The sequence below is a fragment of the Schistocerca americana genome, chromosome 5 (genome assembly GCF_021461395.2).
Source record: "Schistocerca americana isolate TAMUIC-IGC-003095 chromosome 5, iqSchAmer2.1, whole genome shotgun sequence".
NCBI lineage: Eukaryota > Metazoa > Arthropoda > Insecta > Orthoptera > Acrididae > Schistocerca > Schistocerca americana.
In genome coordinates, this window is record NC_060123.1 from 682,432,590 (window position 1) to 682,455,211 (window position 22,622).

A 22,622-nucleotide genomic window follows, 5' to 3' on the forward strand; every position below is an offset into this window, starting at 1 on the left:
GAGATTGTTCCCTCTAAGTTAAGGAAAAAACTTCAAAGATTAAATTAATTTGTCTTTGAGACACCTATGCAACAATATGTAGTCACCTACGATCTCATTTGAAAGCTAGAGCTACTACAGACAAGAGTTGAAAGTGGTTTTGCGGATGGACGAAAAAGAAAAAAAAAAAAAAAACAGAACAGTAAAAAATGGTCTTCAGTGCTTTTGGTAAACTAAGTGGGATTTTCAAAAGTAAGCTACCGGTGTACCCGACAAGAATACTTAACAACCACTGTTTTGAATTGTGGCAGCGTGACACGAACTTCTAGTGTGGCGTCTGTAGAATCACGTGAAAAACATACAAGATCAACGTGAATACGTGTAGCTGAAGAGCGTAATACTGCAAGAAGTAATACACTGTGTGTGTCAGAGAAGGTAATCCGTGAGTGCGAGAATGCATTTTTGCAAGAAAAGATAACTGAACCAAATACTCGTACATATTCGAGGTACTGAGAATTGCGCCAAGATCTAATCGCACGCTTTGGCCGATGATCTGACAAGATTACTGATATGGAATTAGGGCAGATAGAGCTTTTAAACAAACAATAAAAAGTAAACACAGACAGATAAATCTCTACGCCGGTTTTCACCAAAACAGTCGTTATCACAGCGGTCATGAAAACAGCGCCCGACTAATCTATACTGCCATACAAAGCCAAGATCTAGTTTAACTTTGTTACCAAGAATCTCGAAAAGTTCGTTACCAACTTACTTCAATTTCTTACACGTCATTCTAATATACGTTCGCAAACATAAACTATACTTTTTTAATGTATTTTATAGGAAGACCAGTCGTAGTTCAACGTTGATACCAAAAACCTCGAAACGTTTGTGACCTGTTCACTCCAAATTTTTACACGATATTCTAATAAATGTTCTGACGGATACAGACTACACGTTAATATACATAAAGGAAGTCGTAGTTTAACGTCGTTACCAAAGTTTCGGAAAGTTCGTGATACATTTACTTTAATTTTTTACATGATATTCTAATAAACGTTGAACGGACATAGGCTATATTCAGATCCAGCAGCTGGATAAGTCTCTGCTGTAGCCCCTTATGTTAATGATCCCAACCAATTTACGCATTCATTGCAACTGACTTGATTTCCTGGGGGAAGGGGGGGGGGGATAGGAGATGGATAGTGACATGGGGCAGGAGGAGAAGATGAACAAAGAGATGGAGGAAAGCAGCCGTGCTAGTAAAATTAATCAGGTGGAAAACTAAGGCTAACATGCTCTGAAGAGCATTATAGAATGAACGAGAGCGATCAACAGAATAAAGTTCTGTATCTGTGTCCTATATAGTTAAAAGTCTTATTAATTTGATTCAAAGAAGACTTTTGCATGAGGAATAAATAGAAGACAGTTCGAACTGAACAGAGCTCGCTCAGTTTTACAACTTCAGCAGATCCCACGAGAACAACAGCTCAAAAGAGAGAGAAAAAAAGAAGACAGGCAGCAAGGTGAAGAATTTTGAGATTATGGGTAGCGAAGAGGACATCGAAACAAAAACTGCTGCGAAAAAATTGCATTATCTTCATCACCAGAATAACTTGTGTTTTCGTTCGGGAAACTCCTGCTCAGTACTTTTTCGATCACGAGCTATCACTACGGACAACCACCTGCGTAACTGAGATAAAACAAAATCTCTCTTATGTGATCTGAGCTTTTCCTGGCGTTTACGCCTTTTGAAGGCGCCTCTGGTGTCCAGCCGGATACGATCTTCGAATGTCCACGATATTTTGGCTAATAATTCGTGCGGTGGAAGATCGATGCAAAGAACACCAACGCTGCACCCGCCTAGGCCAACTAAGACAATTTGCCCGAGCAGAACATTGCATAAACACTGGACACAGGCGAATTATGACGAGACAAAAGTACTGGCCTCCAGAAATAACTACTAGGACTGCATCTTCATAGATGCCGTAGAAATTCGCGTAACAGACAACCTCGCTAACAAGGATACTTGTTACCAACTCAGTAAGGCCTGGGAACAAATACTAAGCTCTGTCAAGGAGCAACGGTCCAAGCGCACACGTGATGATTCCGCCACGGCCGCCGAAGAGGTACTGCGACTCCATCCCACCCCACCCCCTACCACCTCCGCAACCTACCGCAGCCTCCTCCTTCCCCACCACAAGAAACGCAGAGAGTGGACAGACCATTGCTTTAGCACCACTTGATGATGGCTGAACAGTTATTCGCCGAAATATATTGAGTATTCGACGATCGTATCGGGTTGGACTCCAGAGAACCCTTCAAGCAAAATCTCTCTTCTCTGTTTAGTTCAGTGTGCCTCCAGTAGTGAAAGAGACATCCGGCTTGTGTAGGCAGTTCAGGCTGTCAAAGTGGAAAACGCAAGTTGTGACTAATGTTCATTGCCCTGAACATTCTGAAAGTCACGCTCCTGGCTATCAAGAGAAGTGGAGTACATGGTGCATTCTCGATCGCCTATACTGCAATATCCGCAGTTCTGGAAGTAATCTCTGAAAATGAGGATTTCCAGCCACCACTACCAACTGTAGCTCCTGGCTCTTTATCGCGTTGTGCACCGGGGAAGATCCGTTTCAGGCCGCTAGAGACGCAGTTGATGTTGCCCTATTTTCGTCACCCGGGCGTGTTTTAAGCATTCTGTTTCAGTAATCATTTCAGACTGCGAATGAGTGCTTACTGTCGCTCTACGGTAAGGAGGAGTGTCAGCACGTGCAGTTACCAGCCGAATAGCCGCATTCCTCAGGGACGTCAATCAATCAACCAGCGCGTACATAGCGCCGCAACCGCCGGCCTGCGTGGCCGAGCGGTTCTAGGCGCTTCAGTCCGGAACCGCGCGACCGCTACGGTCGCAGGTTCGAATCCTGCTTCGGGCATGGGTGTGTGTGATGTCCTTAGGTTAGTTAGGTTTAAGTAGTTCTAAGTTGTAGGGGACTGATGACCTCAGATGTTAAGTCCCATAGTACTCAGAGCCGTTTGAACCATAGCGCCGCAACCATTCTTCGGTGCTGCTGGGCAGAGCAGCAGCGCTGCTCCTATGGTTGCAAGAGGCCATATTTCCAGATCAGGAACATCAGCAGAATCACCAGATGTCAAAATATGTTTCGATTCTTCTAGAAAGGCATACAGATGAGGATTAAAATCTACGGAATTCGACGATTTCAACAAAGAGCTTGTGTGTAGAACTGTATTTGGTTATTAAGACAGAGGAGAACTCAACAGCTAAAAAATACAGTATGAGCTCCGTGAAATAAATAATTATTCCGCCTCAGACACCTCCGTGCTTCATCTAAGTTTAATGGAATAAAGAGAAACTGCATCAGTACGAGCAAAGTTTTTGCATACAATGCACTTATTACATGCTGAGGGCAATAAGCATTAGCCTGAGGTGCCCATTTCCGTACCATTATGTATAATCCGAGAGGAGTGCAACATACGTGACAGATGCCTGTTTTTGGAGGCAAGGAAAAGAGCAGACCTGGAATGGAACCTGTCCTCTTCACGAAAGATTTGTCTGGTGTCTGATGACCGTCGTCGAAGTGAATGGAAGCCTCAAGTACTAAAGCGCGTCTGAGCCACGCAATCTCGGGAGATTAGTATGAAAAGAGGGGAACGAACAGATATAATTTGGTCTCATAGCATGTATGGTGTCCTCGACGCTATGGTGGATAATTTCAGGTTCTGCTGTATCGGCACAGTATCCTCTAAGCTACTTTTCTGTCCTGAAATCAACATTTCGGCAATGAGCTCATCTTTCAAGACGATGACCTGCCTCCTGAAAGTGGACTTCGCGAAGTGGTTGCCACTTCGCGAAGTCCACTTTCAGGAGGCAGAAATCAACCGAGTGAAATAGCCTGCTGTATCTGCTGTGATGAACCCGGTTCAGCATGTTATTTTGTTTTGTGTGAAATCTTATGGGACTTAACTGCTAAGGTCGTCCCTAAGCTAACACACTACTTAACCTAAATTATCCTAAGGACAAACACACACACCCATGCCCGAGGGAGGACTCGAACCTTCGCCGGGACCAGCCGCACAGACCATGACTGCAGCGCCTTAGACCGCTCGGCTAATCCCGCGCGGCGGTTCAGCATGCATGCTGCGTAGTCGCAGCAACCCTCCCCACGCTCTGTGTGGGCTCAGGGTGACTGCTGTCGAGGAGGATACAAGCGTGTTACAACGAATGGGGTGGAACAACTAGGCACTATTATCCACCATCAGGTAAGTTTCTTAATTCCACAGCGCCTGTTCCTTCATTCCCTGTACCCTTATGTATGCATGTGTTCTTAGTAAACATGCAGTGGAGCAACACGTTTTTCGAGCAGTAAATGTAGCTTGTAACGAATTTTAAATGAGTGGCTTCAAGTGACAGTTGCAATAACCCAACGTATATGGATTTATGTAAAGCACCGGGTCAATGCAACAACGTTTGTTATTGACCTTTGCTCAGTCATGACCAGACGACACTGATGGTACGGCTCAAGTGTCGCTGCTTATGGCTGCTCAGAAGCGAGGTTATGTCATTTCTTTGACAAGGGTGTAGGGAGAGCTAACGAACAGTGCATCTTAGCATACGACAAATTTTAGCAGAGCACAGTATGTATAGGCGAAATGGTTGCCCATCCGTCGTCGGAGCTAGCTTGATCACGTGACTAAATATGCTCACATTGCAATTCGAAGTAGAGCGCATCGTTACCACGTAGTCTGAGCGCAGAATGTGATCATGGAAAAAAACTTCGTGGGAACATGTAATAGCTTCATTAATTTTACTAAGAGTGAGAACGACAAAGGTGCACCAGTGCCGACAGAGAAGGAGGCGGACGGTGCAAAGAAATGTTGAAGAGTGCAGGTAAATCAGTGGTGTGCAAATTACAGAATCTGGGGAGCGATGCCGAGTGGAGCAGGATGCAAGTATGTCCCCCAGAGTAGAGAAACTGCAATGCATACAAGAAATTGGTGGTGTAAATAAACGTGTTACAAGGCAGCAATTTATGAGATATCATGAACAGTAATCCGAAGTACCATCTTTGCGATGACTTCACAGCTTTTGTCTCACAGAATTGGAATTCAAGGATAGCAAAGAAACTGTGAGAAGAAACTGCTTCGTCTACGGAGTTTGATTTTACAACGTGCCTGAGTGAAAGCGTCATAACGTGCGAACGAAAATCATAGCTATAAAAAGAGCTTACTACATTATAGTTTTTTCGAAAGAATGATGTATCGGTATTAAAGCAGACAGTAATTCATTTAGAGCTCAGACGAACCAGAGATTCTTACATATACACAGTGAACAAATGTTGCAAAATAACACAGTGTGAAGAGTATTATCAAACAATGCCGGTCAACGGTTCATTCTTGTGAATGCAACGTTTCGTTTCACGTTTACTTTTGCTCTATACCTATAGCAGAAAACGTCAGACTATCAAGCAGAAATCAAGAGAAAAAATGAAAAACACCTAAGAGGCAATGAAGGACGAACTTTTCGCATTAATTAAGGAGTAAAAACCTTCTCATGTTTATTGCCCTGAAGAAATTTTTGTAAGAAAATGGAACGCTTCCTACTTCCGGCATACCATCTTGACTTATACAAGAAGCCGACAGTCCTGCAAAGAATGAGATCCGTAGTCGTAATACGTCAAGCAGCTCACTCTATAAACCGAAAAAATAACGGCTGACGTTCTTGCTGCTAACGGATAAACGCCATGTGGCACCGAGCCTGTCGACATAAAACGCTACTTCGGAGACTGGCCGCGTCACTTTTGCTACTTTTATATTCAACCAGCTGCTCAGTCGGCCTCACAAGGCTGAGTGGACTTTCTTCCAGGCTTTCCCACCAGAGAAGTGCTCGCTGGGATTTGAACTTGGGACCTTGAGGGTACAAGCAAAAATCGCTTAACACTAGCCCACACGCTCAGTTTGCTCATCTGTCACTAGGAAAACAGATGCCACGAGTTACCCGAGGGCTGATCACGGCGGAGGTTCGAGTCCTCCCTCGGGCACGGGTGTGTGTGTTTGTCCTTAGGATAATTTAGGTTAAGTAGTGTGTAAGCTTAGGGACTGATGACCTTAGCTGTTAAGTCCCATAGGATTTCACACACATTTGATTATATATATATATATATATATATATATATATATATATATATATATATATATATATATATATTACCCGAGGAAGCAGAGTGAAGGCTACCCGGAGGTACTGTGACAGACAAAGAAATTGATAATGTAACGAAAGCAGTCGGTATAGATTGGAACAAAGAGCAAGGAGTTACCTTCAGCGACGGATGTAGCAGAGGAGGAATGAACTTACACATCTGCAAACACAGCGATATGACAGGGCCAAGGCAGTTTTGCAGATACTGCCAGCGAAACGTCGTGGGCAGACAATTTGGAACGTACTGTACACCCTTTTCGTCTTCTCGCTACTAATAGGCACTTTGCTTAGTGGACCGTACAGACGTCTACTGTGTGAGGCAAGAGTGCTGGAGTTCCCTCCCCACCCCCACCCCGCTGGCTTTCCGGACGTTAACATGAAGGTGCTGCCACACGCGGCCGGGTAACAGACGGCATTCTTTGTGCAGGATATGAAGCGGTTCCTGGACGGGGCCCCGGAAGACGTGGGCGCCGTGCTGTTTACGTTCGGCTCGCTGGTGCGGACGGAGACGATGCCGCTGCAGAAGCTGGTGGCCTTCGTAGCCGCGTTCAGGCAGCTGGCCCCGCAGCGCTTCATATGGAAGGTGGACGCGACTGCCCTCGCCGAACTGGGACTCACCGTCTCCGACAACGTTTACACGGCCAACTGGGTGCCGCAGTTCGACGTGCTCAGTGAGTACCACAGTCTAGTCTTCACACTATGCTGAGAACTGCAGTATAGTGTGTACTGTAAGTAGGCTGTTTAGGTTTTTATGTTGGTAACGCCATGTAGCGCTCTATATGAAAATCACTGACTATGCTGTGCGCAGTCTGTGGCTGGTTTGCATTGTTGAAATTTGCTGTTGTAGTGTTGGGCAGCTGGCTGTTAACAGCGCGTAGCGTTGCGCAGTTGGAGGTGAGCCGCCAGCAGTGGTGGATGTGGGGAGAGAGATGGCGGAGTTTTGAGAGCGGATGATCTGGACGTGTGTCCATCAGAGACAGTAAATTTGTAGGACTGGATGTCATGAACTGATATATATATATATATATATATATATATATATATATATATATATATATATAATGACTTTTGAACACTATTAAGGTAAATACATTGTTTGTTCTCTATCAAAATCTTTCATTTGCTAACTATGCCTATCAGTAGTTAGTCCCTTCAGTAGTTAGAATCTTTTATTTAGCCCTGGCAGTAGTGGCGCTCGCTGTATTGCAGTAGAGCGAGTAACGAAGATTTTTGTGAGGTAAGTGATTTGTGAAAGGTATAGGTTAATGTTAGTCAGGGCCATTCTTTTGTAGGGATTTTTTGAAAGTCAGATTGCGTTGCGCTAAAAATATTGTGTGTCAGTTTAAGCACAGTCATCGATAATTTTTCTAAGGGGACGTTTCATATGTCGACACTTAGCCGAGGATACCTCACTGGAATCTTCTGATTTCTTCTTGTAGTTTGTGTAATTAGTGTAGCTATTGTTTATTGCTAGCGCGTAACTATAGAGAGAATTTCCTTTGCAGTTGTAGTTTTTCATTGTTGTACAGTAAAACAGTTGTGGCATGCATGTAGATTTGCACCAAGTGTTTCGCAGCTGCGCTTGCAATTAACTAGATATTATTTTCAGTGGTATGTTAATGTGTTTTCTTATTTTGCTCTTCAAATTGTGCTTTTCTGTGTTATCGTGTGAAATATTGTGACAATAATGGCGTGTGAAAAACGTAACACTAAACTGACACACAATATTTTTAGCGCAACGCAATCTAACTTTCAAAAATCCCTACAAAAGAATGGCCCTGACTAACAATAACCTATACCTTTCATGAATCACTTACCTCACAAAAATCTTCGTTACTCGAACTACTGCAATACAGCGAGCGCCACTACCGCCAGCTAAATAAAAGATTCTAACTACTGAAGGTACTAACTACTGATAGGCATAGTTAGCAAATGAAAGATTTTGATAAAGAACAAACAATGTATTTACCTTATTAGTGTTCAAAAGTCATAATATATATATATATATATATATATCAGTTCATGACATCCAGTCTTACAAATTTACTGTCTCTGATGGACACACGTCCTGATCATCCGCTCTCAAAACTCCGCCATCTCTCTCCCCACATCCACCGCTGCTGGCGGCTCACCTCCAACTGCGCAACGCTACGCGCTGTTAACAGCCAACTGCCCAACACTACAATAGCAAATTCCAACAATGCAAACCAGCCACAGACTGCATACAGCACAGTCAGTGAGTTTCATACAGAGCGCTATATGGCGTTGCCAACATAAAAACCTAAACAGCCTACTTACAAGTGTACACTTAATAACGCTTTTGGTATTTTCATATCACACTAGAAACCAATTTTGAATAGTATTGAATGTAACAGATTACGTGCGGTGCGACGGGTGGCTCTATCACTGTCCTTTAAACAATCATTCCACTTACCTGGATAGGCTTCAGGTCGTCTGCCCCTTCACTCAGCGATGGTAGATACTGGTTTAGCCGACAAAAGTAGCGGTGATGAAAATTCCACTTGATACCTACCACACAAAGGCCACATAACTCCAGTCCATGACGCAGTAGCTGAAAGTTGGTTAAACTGTTGAGCGTTCGGTATTTGCGCAAGAGTCCTTTGAAAAAACTGTCAGAAATTCCCTTTCTGGTTGATTTACTGTCTTTAAAACAAGGGAAACGGCTATCAAGTCCCGACAGCAGTTATGAAATGTTACTGGTTGTCTCTGTTCCAGGTTCACCAGCAAAAGCAGTCAGAAGATATTTCAAACGTCCTAAAGAGACAGTGACCCAGGACTACTTGTGAGTTACCACAACCAGTCGTTCGGTAGTCTTCTTACACAGAAGAGCTCGCCATAACGTCTCGTTACCTGCGCGAAAACTGCCACGGCGGAGTTGACGTACGACTTGAAACGTTCAGACGCGAAATTTCCCAAAATAAAACACTCACAAAGCTCAAACATTCTCAAAATACTTAACACTGTAGTCGCTCTTCGACTGCGACACCCGAACGGATCAAACGTGGAAATTTCTTCATTTTGGTACAAATTTGATCAGCGAGATTTAACGTAGGTGTTTACCAGAAGACGTCTCCAGAGCGACTATATCTAGAGTCATAGATCTGAGGCACCAAGACCTACTCAAACGTGCGAGAAATGCTGAACTTCTATTGGCTAGTATCTTAAGCACCCAATCAAATCGTTTCGACTACTTCTATACTCGCGGTATTTCTAATGTAAGCAAATGAGATTATCACACGCAATTTAGACGAGAAATCTGTTATTCAGAAACTAGATAAAATTTAATGAAAAGAAAATACATGTCGTATCCACGAAATAAATTACTAACAAATTTAATACTCAACGTCCCCTCGGGCTGCCCTTTCAAAATTAAGCTGACTCGGACATATATCTCAAATTCCCCTATTACACAACAACTTTCTCACGCTTGCATTTACACAGTTTTCAATAAAATATCACATTCTCACTTTACGTATGTCCCCCATTCACTCACTCAGTCTCTCCAAAACACTCACACAACCAAAACGCAATCAAATAATAATGTTTCAATGTACTGTTAATTACGTCAGAAATCTGTGGCAATGAAACCGAAGAAAATTCCAGTAAAGTAGATTATATGAGCCTATCCTCTTAAGAAAACAAGAAAAGACGCACCTCTGACTGTAGATGGATTCAGTTTCAAGACTGGTGACCACTTCAACTACCTAGAAAGTCTTTTTAGTAATAACAACAGAACAGATATAGAAATAGATGCCCGCTTATCAAAAGAAAACAAGACACTTTTTAGTTTCATCAAGATTCTAAGAAAAAGATCACTTAGCAGTAACTTCAGAATCCGCTTATATCAATCGACCATTATACCTGTGATGTTATATACAGGGTAATTACAAATGATTGAAGCGATTTCACAGCTCTACAATAGCTTTATTATTTGAGATATTTTCACAATGCCTTGCACACACATACAAAAACTCAAAAAGTTTTTTTAGGCATTCACAAATGTTCGATATGTGCCCCTTTAGTGATTCGGCAGACATCAAGCCGATAATCAAGTTCCTCCCACACTCAGCGCAGCATGTCCCCGTCGATGAGTTCGTAAGCATCGCTGGTGCGAGCTCGCAGTTCTGGCACGTTTCTTGGTAGAGGAGGTTTAAACACTGAATCTTTCACATAACCCCACAGAAAGAAATCGCATGGGGTTAAGTCGGGAGAGCGTAGAGGCCATGACATGAATTGCTGATCATGATATCCACCACGACCGATCCATCGGTTTTCCAATCTCCTGTTTAAGAAATGCCGAACATCATGATGGAAGTGCGGTGGAGCACCATCCTGTTGAAAGATGAAGTCGGCGCTGTCGGTCTCCAGTTGTGGCATGAGCCAATTTTCCAGCATGTCCAGATACACGTGTCCTGTAACGTTTTTTTTTTTCGCAGATGAAAAAGGGGCCGTAAACTTTAAACCGTGAGATTGCACAAAACACGATAACTTTTGGTGAATTGCGAATTTGCTGCACGAATGCGTGAGGATTCTCTACCGCCCAGATTCGCACATTGTGTCTGTTCACTTCACCATTAAGAAAAAATGTTGCTTCATCACTGAAAACAAGTTTCGCACTGAACGGATCCTCTTCCATGAGCTGTTGCAACCGCGCCGAAAATTCAAAGCGTTTGACTTTGTCATCGGGTGTTTGGGCTTGTAGCAATTGTAAACGGTAAGGCTTCTGCTTTAGCCTTTTCCGTAAGATTTCCAAACCGTCGGCTGTGGTACGTTTAGCTCCCTGCTTGCTTTATTCGTCGACTTCCGCTGGCTACGCGTGAAACTTGCCCGCACGCGTTCAACCGTTTCTCCGCTCACTGCAGGCCGACCCGTTGATTTCCCCTTACAGAGGCATCCAGAAGCTTTAAACTGCGCATACCATCGCCGAATGGAGTTAGCAGTTGGTGTACCTTTGTTGAACTGCGTCCTGAAGTGCCGTTGCACTGTTATGACTGACTGATGTGAGTGCATTTCAAGCACGACATACGCTTTCTCGGCTTCAGCCGAACAAAAGTTTAAGAGTTTTTCTACGTATCTGTAGTGTGTCGTGACCATATGTCAATGAATGGAGCTACAGTGAATTTATGAAATCGCTTCAATCATTTGTAATAGCCCTGTAGATGTGAAACATTAATATTTGGAAAGAAAGATGAAGAAAAACTGTTAATATTCGAAAGAAAAGTACTAAGGAAAATTTTTGGACCTGTATACGACGAAAATAACATGGAATGGAGAATAAGAAGAAATGAAGACTTAAGAGGGCTGTACAGACAACGTAACGTCGTCGAAGTGCTCAAGAGGAGAAGGTTGAATTGGGCAGGCCATACAACATCAATGACAGAGAATAGACTACCTAGAATGGCATTCAGCATTACAATAGACGGAACGAGAGGAAGAGGGAGACCCAGAATCAGATGGCGGGATAACATCTGGGAGGATACAACTGGGATGAACAGCAACAGAAACTGCACAAACAACGCATCGTACAGGCAGAAGTGTAAGAGGCTCACAGAGCAGGCGTATGGTCGATAAGGCCCTTGCCACATGTAAAGTAAAAAAAAGTGTGTATCCTCTTGGTTTTAATTTCAGTTGGTACTGCACATGAATACATTACAGCAAGTAACTCGGTTTCACAATACCAGCACGGTTATTACGTTTTTAGGTCTATGTCTCCTAAAGTACTGAAGTTATTGAATTGACATTTTAGCAATATGGTTGTGTTATCCATAGAATTTGGTACAGTGGTATGAAAAAAATCGATTAATATTTAATAGTACTTCTTAAGATTCATACACAGTAGGCGTAACGTACTGCATGTGGTATTAAGCAAGCGCTCCTCTCGTCCGGCCCGGTAGCCAATATCTCCTCTCTGCCAGGCTCCATTGCAACGTGACAACTCGTAATAATTTGCTACGTTACACGCGCTCATACGCACCAAATCAGAGCTTGACGAAATTTTCACTGCCACTTATACTTACTTTGCCTGCTAAATTTATTGACCACCGGAGCCTCATAATTGCGTATTAGCTAATTCATGGTTCAGGTGTGATTTCAAAACTCGACCCATGCAAAAATATTTTCTCCATTCGAAGAAACTTCCTTCATCAACATCAGATACTTGCCGGTGTCACTGTAATCCTCTCAGAGACAACAAAGGGCTTAGAGGAGCGGCTGAACGGAATGAGTACTGTCTCGAAAAAGGTTATAAGAGGAACATCAGCAAACGCCAAACGCACTGACTATAATGTTGTCGAACGAAATACGAGGGTTGTTTTTTAAGTAAGGGCCGTTTTTATTTTTAAAAAAGATACAAACACTTTTGTAAAAAAAAACTTTTATTTTCTGATTCTACACACTTTTACCTATTTTTCTACATAGTTGCCTTGTTTATTTAAGCACTTGTCATACCGTACAACTAAGTTTTTAAGTCCCTCTTCAAAGAATTCGGCCGCCTGCTCCGACAGCCAAGAGTTCACGGCCGCTTTCACTTCATCGTCGTCATTGAAGCGCTGCCCGCCAAGATGGTGTTTCAGGTACCGGAAAAGGTGAAAATCGCTAGGAGCAAGGTCGGGGCTGTATGGTGCATGGTCCAAAACTTCCCAGCCAAAAGAATCAATCAAATCCCGAGTCTTTTGAGAGGTGTGAGGCCTAGCGTTATCGTGCAGGAGCCAAACTCCTTTTGTCAGCATGCCGCGCCTTTTGTTTTGAATTGCTCTGCGGAGCTTCTTTAGAGTTGCACAGTAGGCATCTGAGTTGATTGTCGTTCCTCGTGGCATAAAGTCCACTAGCAAAACACTGCGCCGATCCCTGAACACAGTTGCCATAATCTTGCGCTTTGACAGCGTCTGTTTGGCTTTGACCTTGACGGGTGAGGTTGTGTGTCGCCATTCCATCGATTGTCGCTTGCTTTCGGGAGTGATATGGGATACCCATGTTTCATCTCCAGTGACAATTTGACTCAACATGTCATCCCCTTCTTCCTCGTAACGAATCAAAAAGTCCAATGAAGTGGCAAATCTCTTCCCTTTGTGGTCCTCTGTGAGGAGTCTGGGTACCCACCGAGAACACAGTTTCTTAAAGTTTAGGTTTTCAGACACAATTTTGTACAAAACCGATCTTGAAACTTGTGGAAATTCCAAAGAAAGACTGGAAATTGTGAATCTTCTGTCCTCACGAATCTTTGTTTCGACTGCAGCCACCAAATCATCAGTGATCACCGAGGGCTGGCCTGAGCGTTCTTCGTCATGGACGTTTTGATGGCCATTTTTAAGCTCGGTAACCCATTGACCCACTTTACCTTCACTCATTGCATTCAAGCCATAAACTTCTGTTAACTGACGATGAATTTCTGCAGCTGATAGGCTTCTCGCGGTCAAAAAACGTATCACTGACCGTATCTCACACGCGGCGGGCGATTCAATAATCGTAAACATTATAAAGTAGCACAGCGATGCGTACACTTCAGCTACAGAGCTGCAACTTGCATCAGTGTGAACGCGAAGGATGCCGGCAAGTGGCGCGGTAGCTTGTTGCGGCGTTCGCGCGAACTACGGGACTATACGCGCGAACGGCCCATACTTAAAAAACAACCCTCGTATCTCGGCGCTGAGTCAAGCTGCTACGGAAACGAGACACTGCAAGTGCATGGGCAACAAATAACTGATTGTGGCCGAAGTACACAGGACATCACACGCAGACTGGCAATAACAAGAAAAACATTTTTTAAAAAGAGGAATTTTTTTCGTGTGATGAGTATCTTCCGAGATATTTTTACTTGTTCCAAGTTAACACGAACACAACGTAGCTCTTGGAGTGCAAATTACCCAGACTATACCCGTCTTTATCAGGTATTACAGAATGAGAGCACTTAGCCATTTCTAGCAAGCAAGATACATAATTTAAAAACTTTTTCTCCCTGACGACCCCGTATCCCCACAAAATAATGAAAGGAGAGTGATTTATCGCTTACTACATTTTCAACGTGCATGCAGTAAATCTTCAGATCGGGCATGACGTTTTAATTTATCACTGCTTTGCAGCTAACTCTGCTGACAACATATGTTGCAGACAATAGCCATACACACCACTGAACCTACCAGTAAAATTATATCACTATACGACACAAAACTCCGGAGATATTACGTCGTAAAACCTAGACGCGCAAAGAAGTGGGTCATGTGAAAACCTAGCGTGAATTACTCAGGCTATGCTCAGTCAGCTTTCGATAATGAGGACACTGTTTTGTACCCGGGAGTTCTATTCCGTAGAGAATCTGGGCTGCGTGCGGGGGTAAGGCGGAGGTTGGGGATAGAGGTTACTGCTACTGGTAGAGTGGGCGAATGGTTTGCCTGACAGCGACAGTGTGTGCAGTCTGCCATACCTGGCGGCAACTGCTGCCGTCGACAAGCTGTTGCCGCGCTGCGTGGTTTCTCGGATTTAGCTACTCACGGTACACGATCAGAGATCAGTTCCTGCACGACCTCTGATACGGAGTGTGCCATTTCTAGCGCACAAACAAGCTACGGGCGATAAAAGGCGTTGACGCCACGCGTTACGCCCATCCTGCTTGCCGACGGTCAATATAGCTTCCACAGACATCTCAACCACGAGACACGAACTACCTGTATGGTATTCACGTTGGCGATCTTACCATTGCAAAACAGATTTTCGTTCGAAACTTCCTGGCAGATTAAAACTGTGCGCCGGACCTAGGGTCGAACTCGGGACCTTTGCCTTTCGCGGGCAAGTGCTCTACCAACTGAGCTACCCAAGCACGACTCACGCCCCGTCCTCACAGCTTTACTTCTGCCAGTAACTCGTCTCCTATCTTCCAAACTTTACAGAAGCTCTCCTGCGAACTATGCAGAACTAGCACTCCTGAAAGAAAGGATATTGCGGAGACATGGCTTATCCACAGCCTGGGGGATGTTTCCAAAATCAGATTTTCACTCTGTATCGGAGTGTGCGCTGATGCGATAAAGGCTAGCGGACGACATATATTGCACTGTGATTATACACTGGGATCCTGATCGATCAAAAGATGTGTGTAAAATCTTACGGGACTTAACTGCTAAGGCCATGAGACCCTAGGCTTACACACTACTTAACCTAAATTATTCTAAGGAGAATCACACACACCCATGCCTGAGGGAGGACTCGAACCTCCGCCGGGACCAGCCGTACAGTCCATGACTGCAGCGCCTAAGACCGCACGGCTAATCCCACGCGGCTCCTGGTCGATCACTTGAAACGACTGAGAAATACGTTTTCTTGTCTGTCATTGGCTGTCCAGATCACGCCATTCTATGGAAGCCTTGCTTTGCCTGTCCTTTTATTGGCTAGCGTTTGCGGAAAGAGAGTGTCTTGGGCGGCCTGACACGAAGGAGTGTATTTTAGCAAACATCCTTTGGAGAGAATGCAATGGAACAGATTGCACAGACAGAAGTAGAGAAACAAAAAAATATGAAATAACAGTTCAGTATGAGTTTGAATGTACGTAGACGTACATAGATGTACAAAGACGTACATAATGTGAGAGTGTGTAGTACTTTATTTCAATTGTGTGTTATTATTTTCGTAGTGCTTGTGGTAACGTTTAGTGAACATCCCTCAGAGGCAATAAATTGATAAAAAATGTTATGATATCCATAAAAATCCGCAGTTATTCATTGCCCATACCTTAGCAAACCATAGTAATTCAGTAAATTCGTGGCAGATTAAAACTGTGTGCCGGACCGAGACCCGAACTCGGGACCTTGCCTTTTGCGGGCAAGTGCTCTACCATTTTTTTTTTTTTCATTCTGTTTGGTCGTTGCGGACGTCACATCACATCACATCCTGCGAACCATGCAGAAATAGCACTCCTGAAAGAAAGGATATTGCGGAGACATGGCTTAGCCACAGCCTTGGGGATGTTTCCAGAATGAGATTTTCACTCTGCAGCGAAGTGTGCGCTGATATGAAACTTCCTGGTAGATTAAAACTGTGTTTTAATCTTGTACACACAGTTTTAATCTGCCAGGAAGTTTCATATCAGCGCACACTCCGCTGCAGAGTGAAAATCTCATTCTAGATTTTCGTTCGTCTGGACGATCAAAGTCCATTTCATGTGCACGTGTTTCAGGCCACCCCAAGATGCGGGCGTTCATCTCCCACGGCGGCCTCATGGGGACGCTGGAGGCGGTGCACTGCGGAGTGCCGGTGCTGGGGATCCCGCTGTTCGCCGACCAGAAGCTCAACGTGCCCAACATGGTGCGCCACGGCGTCGCCATGCAGTTCGAGCTGGACTACGTCAACACCGACCTGCTCGTCTACGCGCTGCGCAGGATCACCGCGCCGGGGTCAAAGTGAGATCACTTTCCTCTAATACAGTGGAGTCTCCATAGCCCGGGACAGCAATATCTGTTTCTCTTCTTTCTTTGAATTGCTGTTGTCTGCTTATGCTCCCAATTACGTTCCACCTACCTTTCTTGCACGTTAACCTGTTACGGATTCGTGAGACTTTGCTGATGCACAGAACGTTAAGCTTCGAGAAATATCTTGCCCCTGTTTCTCGGCATCTCTCGTAGCAAATGATACTCGCACAGACTCGTCGTAGTCTCTGTGTAATGCTGTTCTTCAGTGCTGTAGCTAGTTGGCTAGTGTTTTCTGCCAGGACAGCCTCTCAGATAACTAAGAGTCAACAATTGTAGAATAGGAGATCTGGATGAAGTAAGTCACCTCAGCATTTCTGACGGAACTAGCCACGGAAAGGTAGAGGAACACAAATTAATGAAGTCTTGAATGCACTCACATGAAATAACAGAGGAGGACTGTCGATTAAGCAAACTTTTATCACATACATTATTAAACAGAGAGAACTGCGTGTAGTGAACGTCCAGGAGACGAAGAAGAAAAACTGGGGCGGACAGTCAAATGCAAGAGTAGGGAGCGAAACACTAGACAGCTCTATTGCTGGTGAAGGAATTGTACATGAAAATGAAAAATATGACCAACACTAAGATTTTCTTCGGCGTAACTACGTGCGCATGACCAACAAATTATTTAGGAAAGAGGGTATAAACAGCTATATTTCGATATTTGGAGCTATAACAAACTGTATTTATGTTAGTAAGAAGTGTGTAAATCTCACTCATCAAACGCGTGAATCTAGTGATACAAATACCAAATCCGACCGTCATGTGGATTATTGCCTCAGACATGAGTAATGGTATATGAAATGTACCTACTTAAAGGTGAAAAAATAAAGTAGCTGTATAAGCAAAGACTAAAGGCATCCATAACACTCACACACATACGAATCAAATTAAAGTGAACGAGAGTTTAGTTTGTATTAAAAATGTAATCTGCTTAAATGCAAATACAAAATTAGAAAAATGTTATACGCGATAGGAATGGGTTACGTGTGCGGAATTAATAAAACAGATGGGATACTTAAGAAAAAACTCTTTTGAACACAGTTTTTTACAAGTCTAGTCTCTAGTCACAACCTTTTACTGTTTTACGTCACAAACGTTATATTACAGCCGACAGCTACCACACATTGCATTTCACTAACGACCTAACTCAGTCCCTCGGCGCTTCTGGCAACAAGTGGTACATCATCAGCAAACCGTATCATGCTTGTATTCTGTCTGTGACAAACAACTCCAACATCAGTTTGATCATTTGCTTCCCTCATCGCCTTTACTATACAGTTTGTTTGTTGAGATAAGGAAACACCTGGAAAACGAGGTCTCGTACGAAAAAGATTTTCTAGATGAAAAGTTATTATTTGTAAAGCGCACACCTGTCTGTGTTACAACTAACCATCTCATAACCACACCTTCTGGGTGGGCGGGGGTAAGTTTTGCGTTTTCAAACAGGAACCCTCCATTTTTATTGCATGCCCTGATTCTACGCCAAAAAAATATGAACGATTTACTCATCTCAGTGTGTCTAATTCGTGGCAGATGCTGTTGGAATCGATAAATTTCAAGTGTGCCTGTTTTCCCAAGCAAGAACCGACTCATCTGATTGTACATTTGATATGCGATGTAAATGTAAACCTTTGCGTTCTAGCTGTTGACATTTATGTTCGAAATTTACTATAGTGTTGTAAATTTGACTGTATGGTACAATATGATTAGCAGTTTCAATGTCTGGTTGGAAACTACGTTTAGCGTGCTTTAGGAACAAGCACGTGGAAATTATAGTTTTCTGTTCCCGTCAGCGTGCTTGATATTGGTGAATCCGGTTGCCTCTCACCATTGCGGTGCTTCATATCGGTGAGCATCCGTAGCAGGTGCGCCCATCACTATCACTTCACGGACATTTTACGTTATTATAATGCTTGTGGTTTATACACCGTGGGTAGCCGCGTCGAGAGTTACGGCGGTTGAATGGAAACATACACCGAAATCAGTCACCCTGATCGTGAGCTCAAGCCTGCCACTATAATCAATTATTCTGATGATCTGGGGACTCAGCACAATCAACCCTATAGGGAACAGAAAAGCACCTTATGATACAAGGTGCTTATTCGCCAGAAATGTCAAACTCTAGCTTTGTTTGTACTGTACACTCAGATTTGCAACCCCGCATGCTCGATGAAAATTCCAGAAAGCTGACTGGACGAAGTTTCCAACGGAACTGGATGACACCACTCGCTGGATACCTCCATCACATAAGAAGTATCAACGCTTCATTGGTGTAGTAACAGCAACAGCTAAAAAGTGTATGCCAAGAGGATGCAGAAAAGAATATGTTCCAGCGAAGTGGTGACCCAGAGATAGCTACGGAACTATTGTCCAGCTGGGTAATTTCGTGTGAAATCATCCAGTGGCCGTTGCCCTTACGTCACAGATTTTTCTGAAAATTTGGTGTAAGAATGTACATAATGAGTTAGGGATAAAATATTTTTTCTGAAATTTTTTGACCAAAATTGTAATTAGGAGACCATTTTGAAATGTGGGGCCCTGCTACCAACTGGCGTTGTGAAACGAAGTGCCTTGTAAGTTTGTAACCAATATAACTTTTTTATTTATGAATCAGTTTTACTGAATTTGGTGCCATTGGAAAGTAAAAGAATAGAGCTATACGAGGTGCATTCAAGTTCTAAGGCCTCTGACTTTTTTTCTCCGGACTGGAAAGAGATAGAAACATGCGCATTGTTCTAAAATGAGTCCGCGTTCATTGTCAATAAGTCCCAGAGATGGCAGCACCGTACGGCAGATGGAATTTTACCGCCAGCAGCGACAATGAGAACTGTTTTAAATACTTAAAATGGTGACGTTTTCCTTACTCGAACAGTGTGCAATCATTCGTTTTCTGAATTTGCGTGGTGTGAAACCAACTGAAATTCATCGGCAGTTGAAGGAGACATGTGGTGATGGAGTTACGGATATGTCGAAAGTGTGTTCGTGAGTGCGACAGTTTAATGAAGGCAGAACATCGTGTGACAACAAACCTAAACAACCTCGGGTTCGCACAAGCCGGTTTGACGACACGATCGAGAAAGTGTAGAGAATTGTTTTGGGGGATCGCCGAATGACTGTTGAACAGATCGCCTCCAGAGTTGGCATTTCTGTGGATTCTGTGCACACAATCCTGCATGACGACCTGAAAATGCGAAAAGTGTCGTCCAGGTGGGTGCCACGAATGCTGACGGATGACCACACAGCTGCCCATGTGGCATGTTGCCGAGCAATGTTGACGCGCAACGACAAAATGAATGGGACTTTCTTTTCGTCGGTTGTGACAATGGATGAGACGTGGATGCCATTTTTCAATCCATAAACAAAGCCCCAGTCAGCTCAATGGAAGCGCACAGATTCACCGCCACCAAAAAAATTTCGGGTAACCACCAGTGCTGAAAAAATGATGGTGTCCATGTTCTAGGACAGCGAGGGCGTAATCCTTACCCATTGTGTTCCAAAGGGCACTACGGTAACAGGTGCATCCTACGAAAATGTTTTGAAGAACAAATTCCTTCCTGCACTGCAACAAAAATGTCCAGGAAGGGCTGCGCGTGTGCTGTTTCACCAAGACAGTGCACACTCACATCGAGCTAACTTTACGCAACAGTTTCTTCGTGATAACAACTTTGAAGTGATTCCTCATGCTCCCTACTCACCTGACCTGTCTCCTAGTGACTTTTGGCTTTTTCCAACAATGAAAGCCGGCCGAAGTGGCCGTGCGGTTAAAGGCACTGCAGTCTGGAACCGCAAGACCGCTACGGTCGCAGGTTCGAATCCTGCCTCGGGCATGGATGTTTGTGATGTCCTTAGGTTAGTTAGGTTTAACTAGTTCTAAGTTCTAGGGGACTAATGACCTCAGCAGTTGAGTCCCATAGTGCTCAGAGCCATTTGAACCAAGCCAACAATGAAATACACTCTCCGTGGCCGCACATTCACCAGCCGTGCTGCTATTGCCTCAGCGATTTTCCAGTGGTCAAAACAGACTCCTAAAGAAGCCTTCGCCGCTGCCATGGAATCACGTCGTCAGCGTTGTGAAAAATGTGTACGTCTGCAGGGCGGTTACGTGGAGAAGTAACGCCAGTTTCATCGATTTCGGGTGAGTAGTTAATTAGAAAAAAAATCGGAGGCCTTAGAATTTGAATGCACCTCGTAATATGTGTTCCTCGGATGGGTCTCTCCCTGGGTGGAGAACCACCCGTGTTTGCGATTGTAATAGGAGGAGACACTGGTGATAGTGCGAGTTTGAGAGTGGAACAGGCGAGGATAGGCTAATAGTTCGATCGACTGACCGCAAAATGGAAAGAGAAGTCCGGTTCGTTTGCTGGTCACTAGTCACAAACTGTTCGTCACATTGAAGTGGAGCATTTTGTCAGCATACTTCGCAGAGTAATTTTCACGTCTCCGCATTTAGTGCAATGCACTCTGACCGACGAGATGACTCTGTAGCTGACTGTGCCTTCCGCCTCCTGCCCAGGTACCGGCTGCGCGCCAAAGAGCTGTCGTGGCAGTTCCGCGACCGGCCGCGGACGCCCCTGGAGGAGGCGGTGTACTGGACGGAGTACGTGCTGCGGCACCGCGGCGCGCTCCACATGCGGCCCGCCTCGCTGCGGCTCAGCTGGTACCAGTACCTGCTGCTCGACGTGCTCGCCTTCATCGCCTGCACCTTCTGCCTCACCACCACGCTCACCTGGATCCTCCTCAAAAACTGCCTGTGCACGCACAGTCAGAGGAAGCGCAAGAGGTCGCGGATCGAGAGGAGGTTCAGAGCGACCTGAGTGACCTCGCACTGGGCCGACACCGTCCCCCAAAGTGCTGCCCGACCTGTGACGTCCTGTTTGTATACCTGGCTGAATACTAGCTCGTAGTAGGAATCTCTTAGTCCTTGGCTTCTGGAGACTGAGAAGCATTTTTCATTGGGGAATATCTTTAAACTGCCATTAATGAATTGGTAGGTAGTTGCTTACCACTAACTATTATAGAGCAGTTTCCGACACGTTCCACTACACAAGTTGACTGATTACTCAGGAAAGTATATGGCGCATAGAGGGACACACACAGTTCTAAGGGCAAAATTGTTTTTGTCGTGTTACTGTGCCAAAAAAATGGCAAAGTAGTTGAATTTCTTGACATGGAGAAAGGTGAAGGGAGCTTTTGAAAGTTTTCGTGTGCCTGTGAAAGCTAGAAGGAAACATCGGCAAGACTGCACTACTTGCGCGCGCTGTAGCCGTCTCTGCGGGCGGCTCTTCGTGTTTACAGCTGAAACGTCCCGTGACATGAAACTGCCTGCACGCACTGTAGTATCGGAAACGTGTGGCTCGCATTTCCTTATCCGTCTGCTCTTCCTCAGTGTTGAAATAAGTTATTTCCCGATCTTGCCAGCGCTAGCTGATACAAAGCAGGACTTTGATGTATGAACAGATACGTAAGTGTCTGTCTTTCTCTTGTTGCCGGCCGTAGTGGCCGAGTGGTTCTAGGCACTACAGTCTGGAACCGCGCGACCGCTACGGTCGCAGGTTCGAATCCTGCCTCAGGCATGGGTGTGTGTGATGTCCTTAGGTTAGTTAGGTTTAAGTAGTTCTAAGTTCTAGGGGACTTATGACCTAAGATGTTGAGTACCATAGTCCTCAGAGCCATTTGAACCATTTGAACCATTCCGTTTCATTTCAACCACTTGTTTATCATCTACTTTCCACGTAGGAAAAACAAAACCCCTTTATACTTCAATTAATTTCTTCAAGGAGGAAAACAAAATCACACGCACGAGATGGCAGTACGTGTAGGAAGCGTTGGTAGCTTCGTGTAGAATCTGGACCTACTGAAAGTGTGGCACAACAACAGTTCACCTTCCAGTTATTAGCGTCGCATTGGTATGATGCCAATTCGTGACGTTCGACAACAGGCAGTTAAGGTTTCAG

General features: G+C 44.3%; 1 protein-coding gene across 1 annotated transcript in view; it reads left to right on the forward strand.

Moving 5' to 3' along the window:
* LOC124615685 (UDP-glucosyltransferase 2-like) overlaps nt 1-22,267 on the forward strand; it is a 51,148-nt gene extending 28,881 nt beyond the window's left edge. The window contains exons 5-7 of the mRNA XM_047143715.1: nt 6,618-6,861; nt 16,374-16,596; nt 21,182-22,267. Coding sequence (XP_046999671.1) covers nt 6,618-6,861; nt 16,374-16,596; nt 21,182-21,482 — 768 coding nt within the window. The 3' untranslated portion in view covers nt 21,483-22,267. The remainder of the gene's footprint in view (nt 1-6,617; nt 6,862-16,373; nt 16,597-21,181) is intronic.
* The last annotated feature ends 355 nt before the right edge of the window (nt 22,268-22,622 follow it).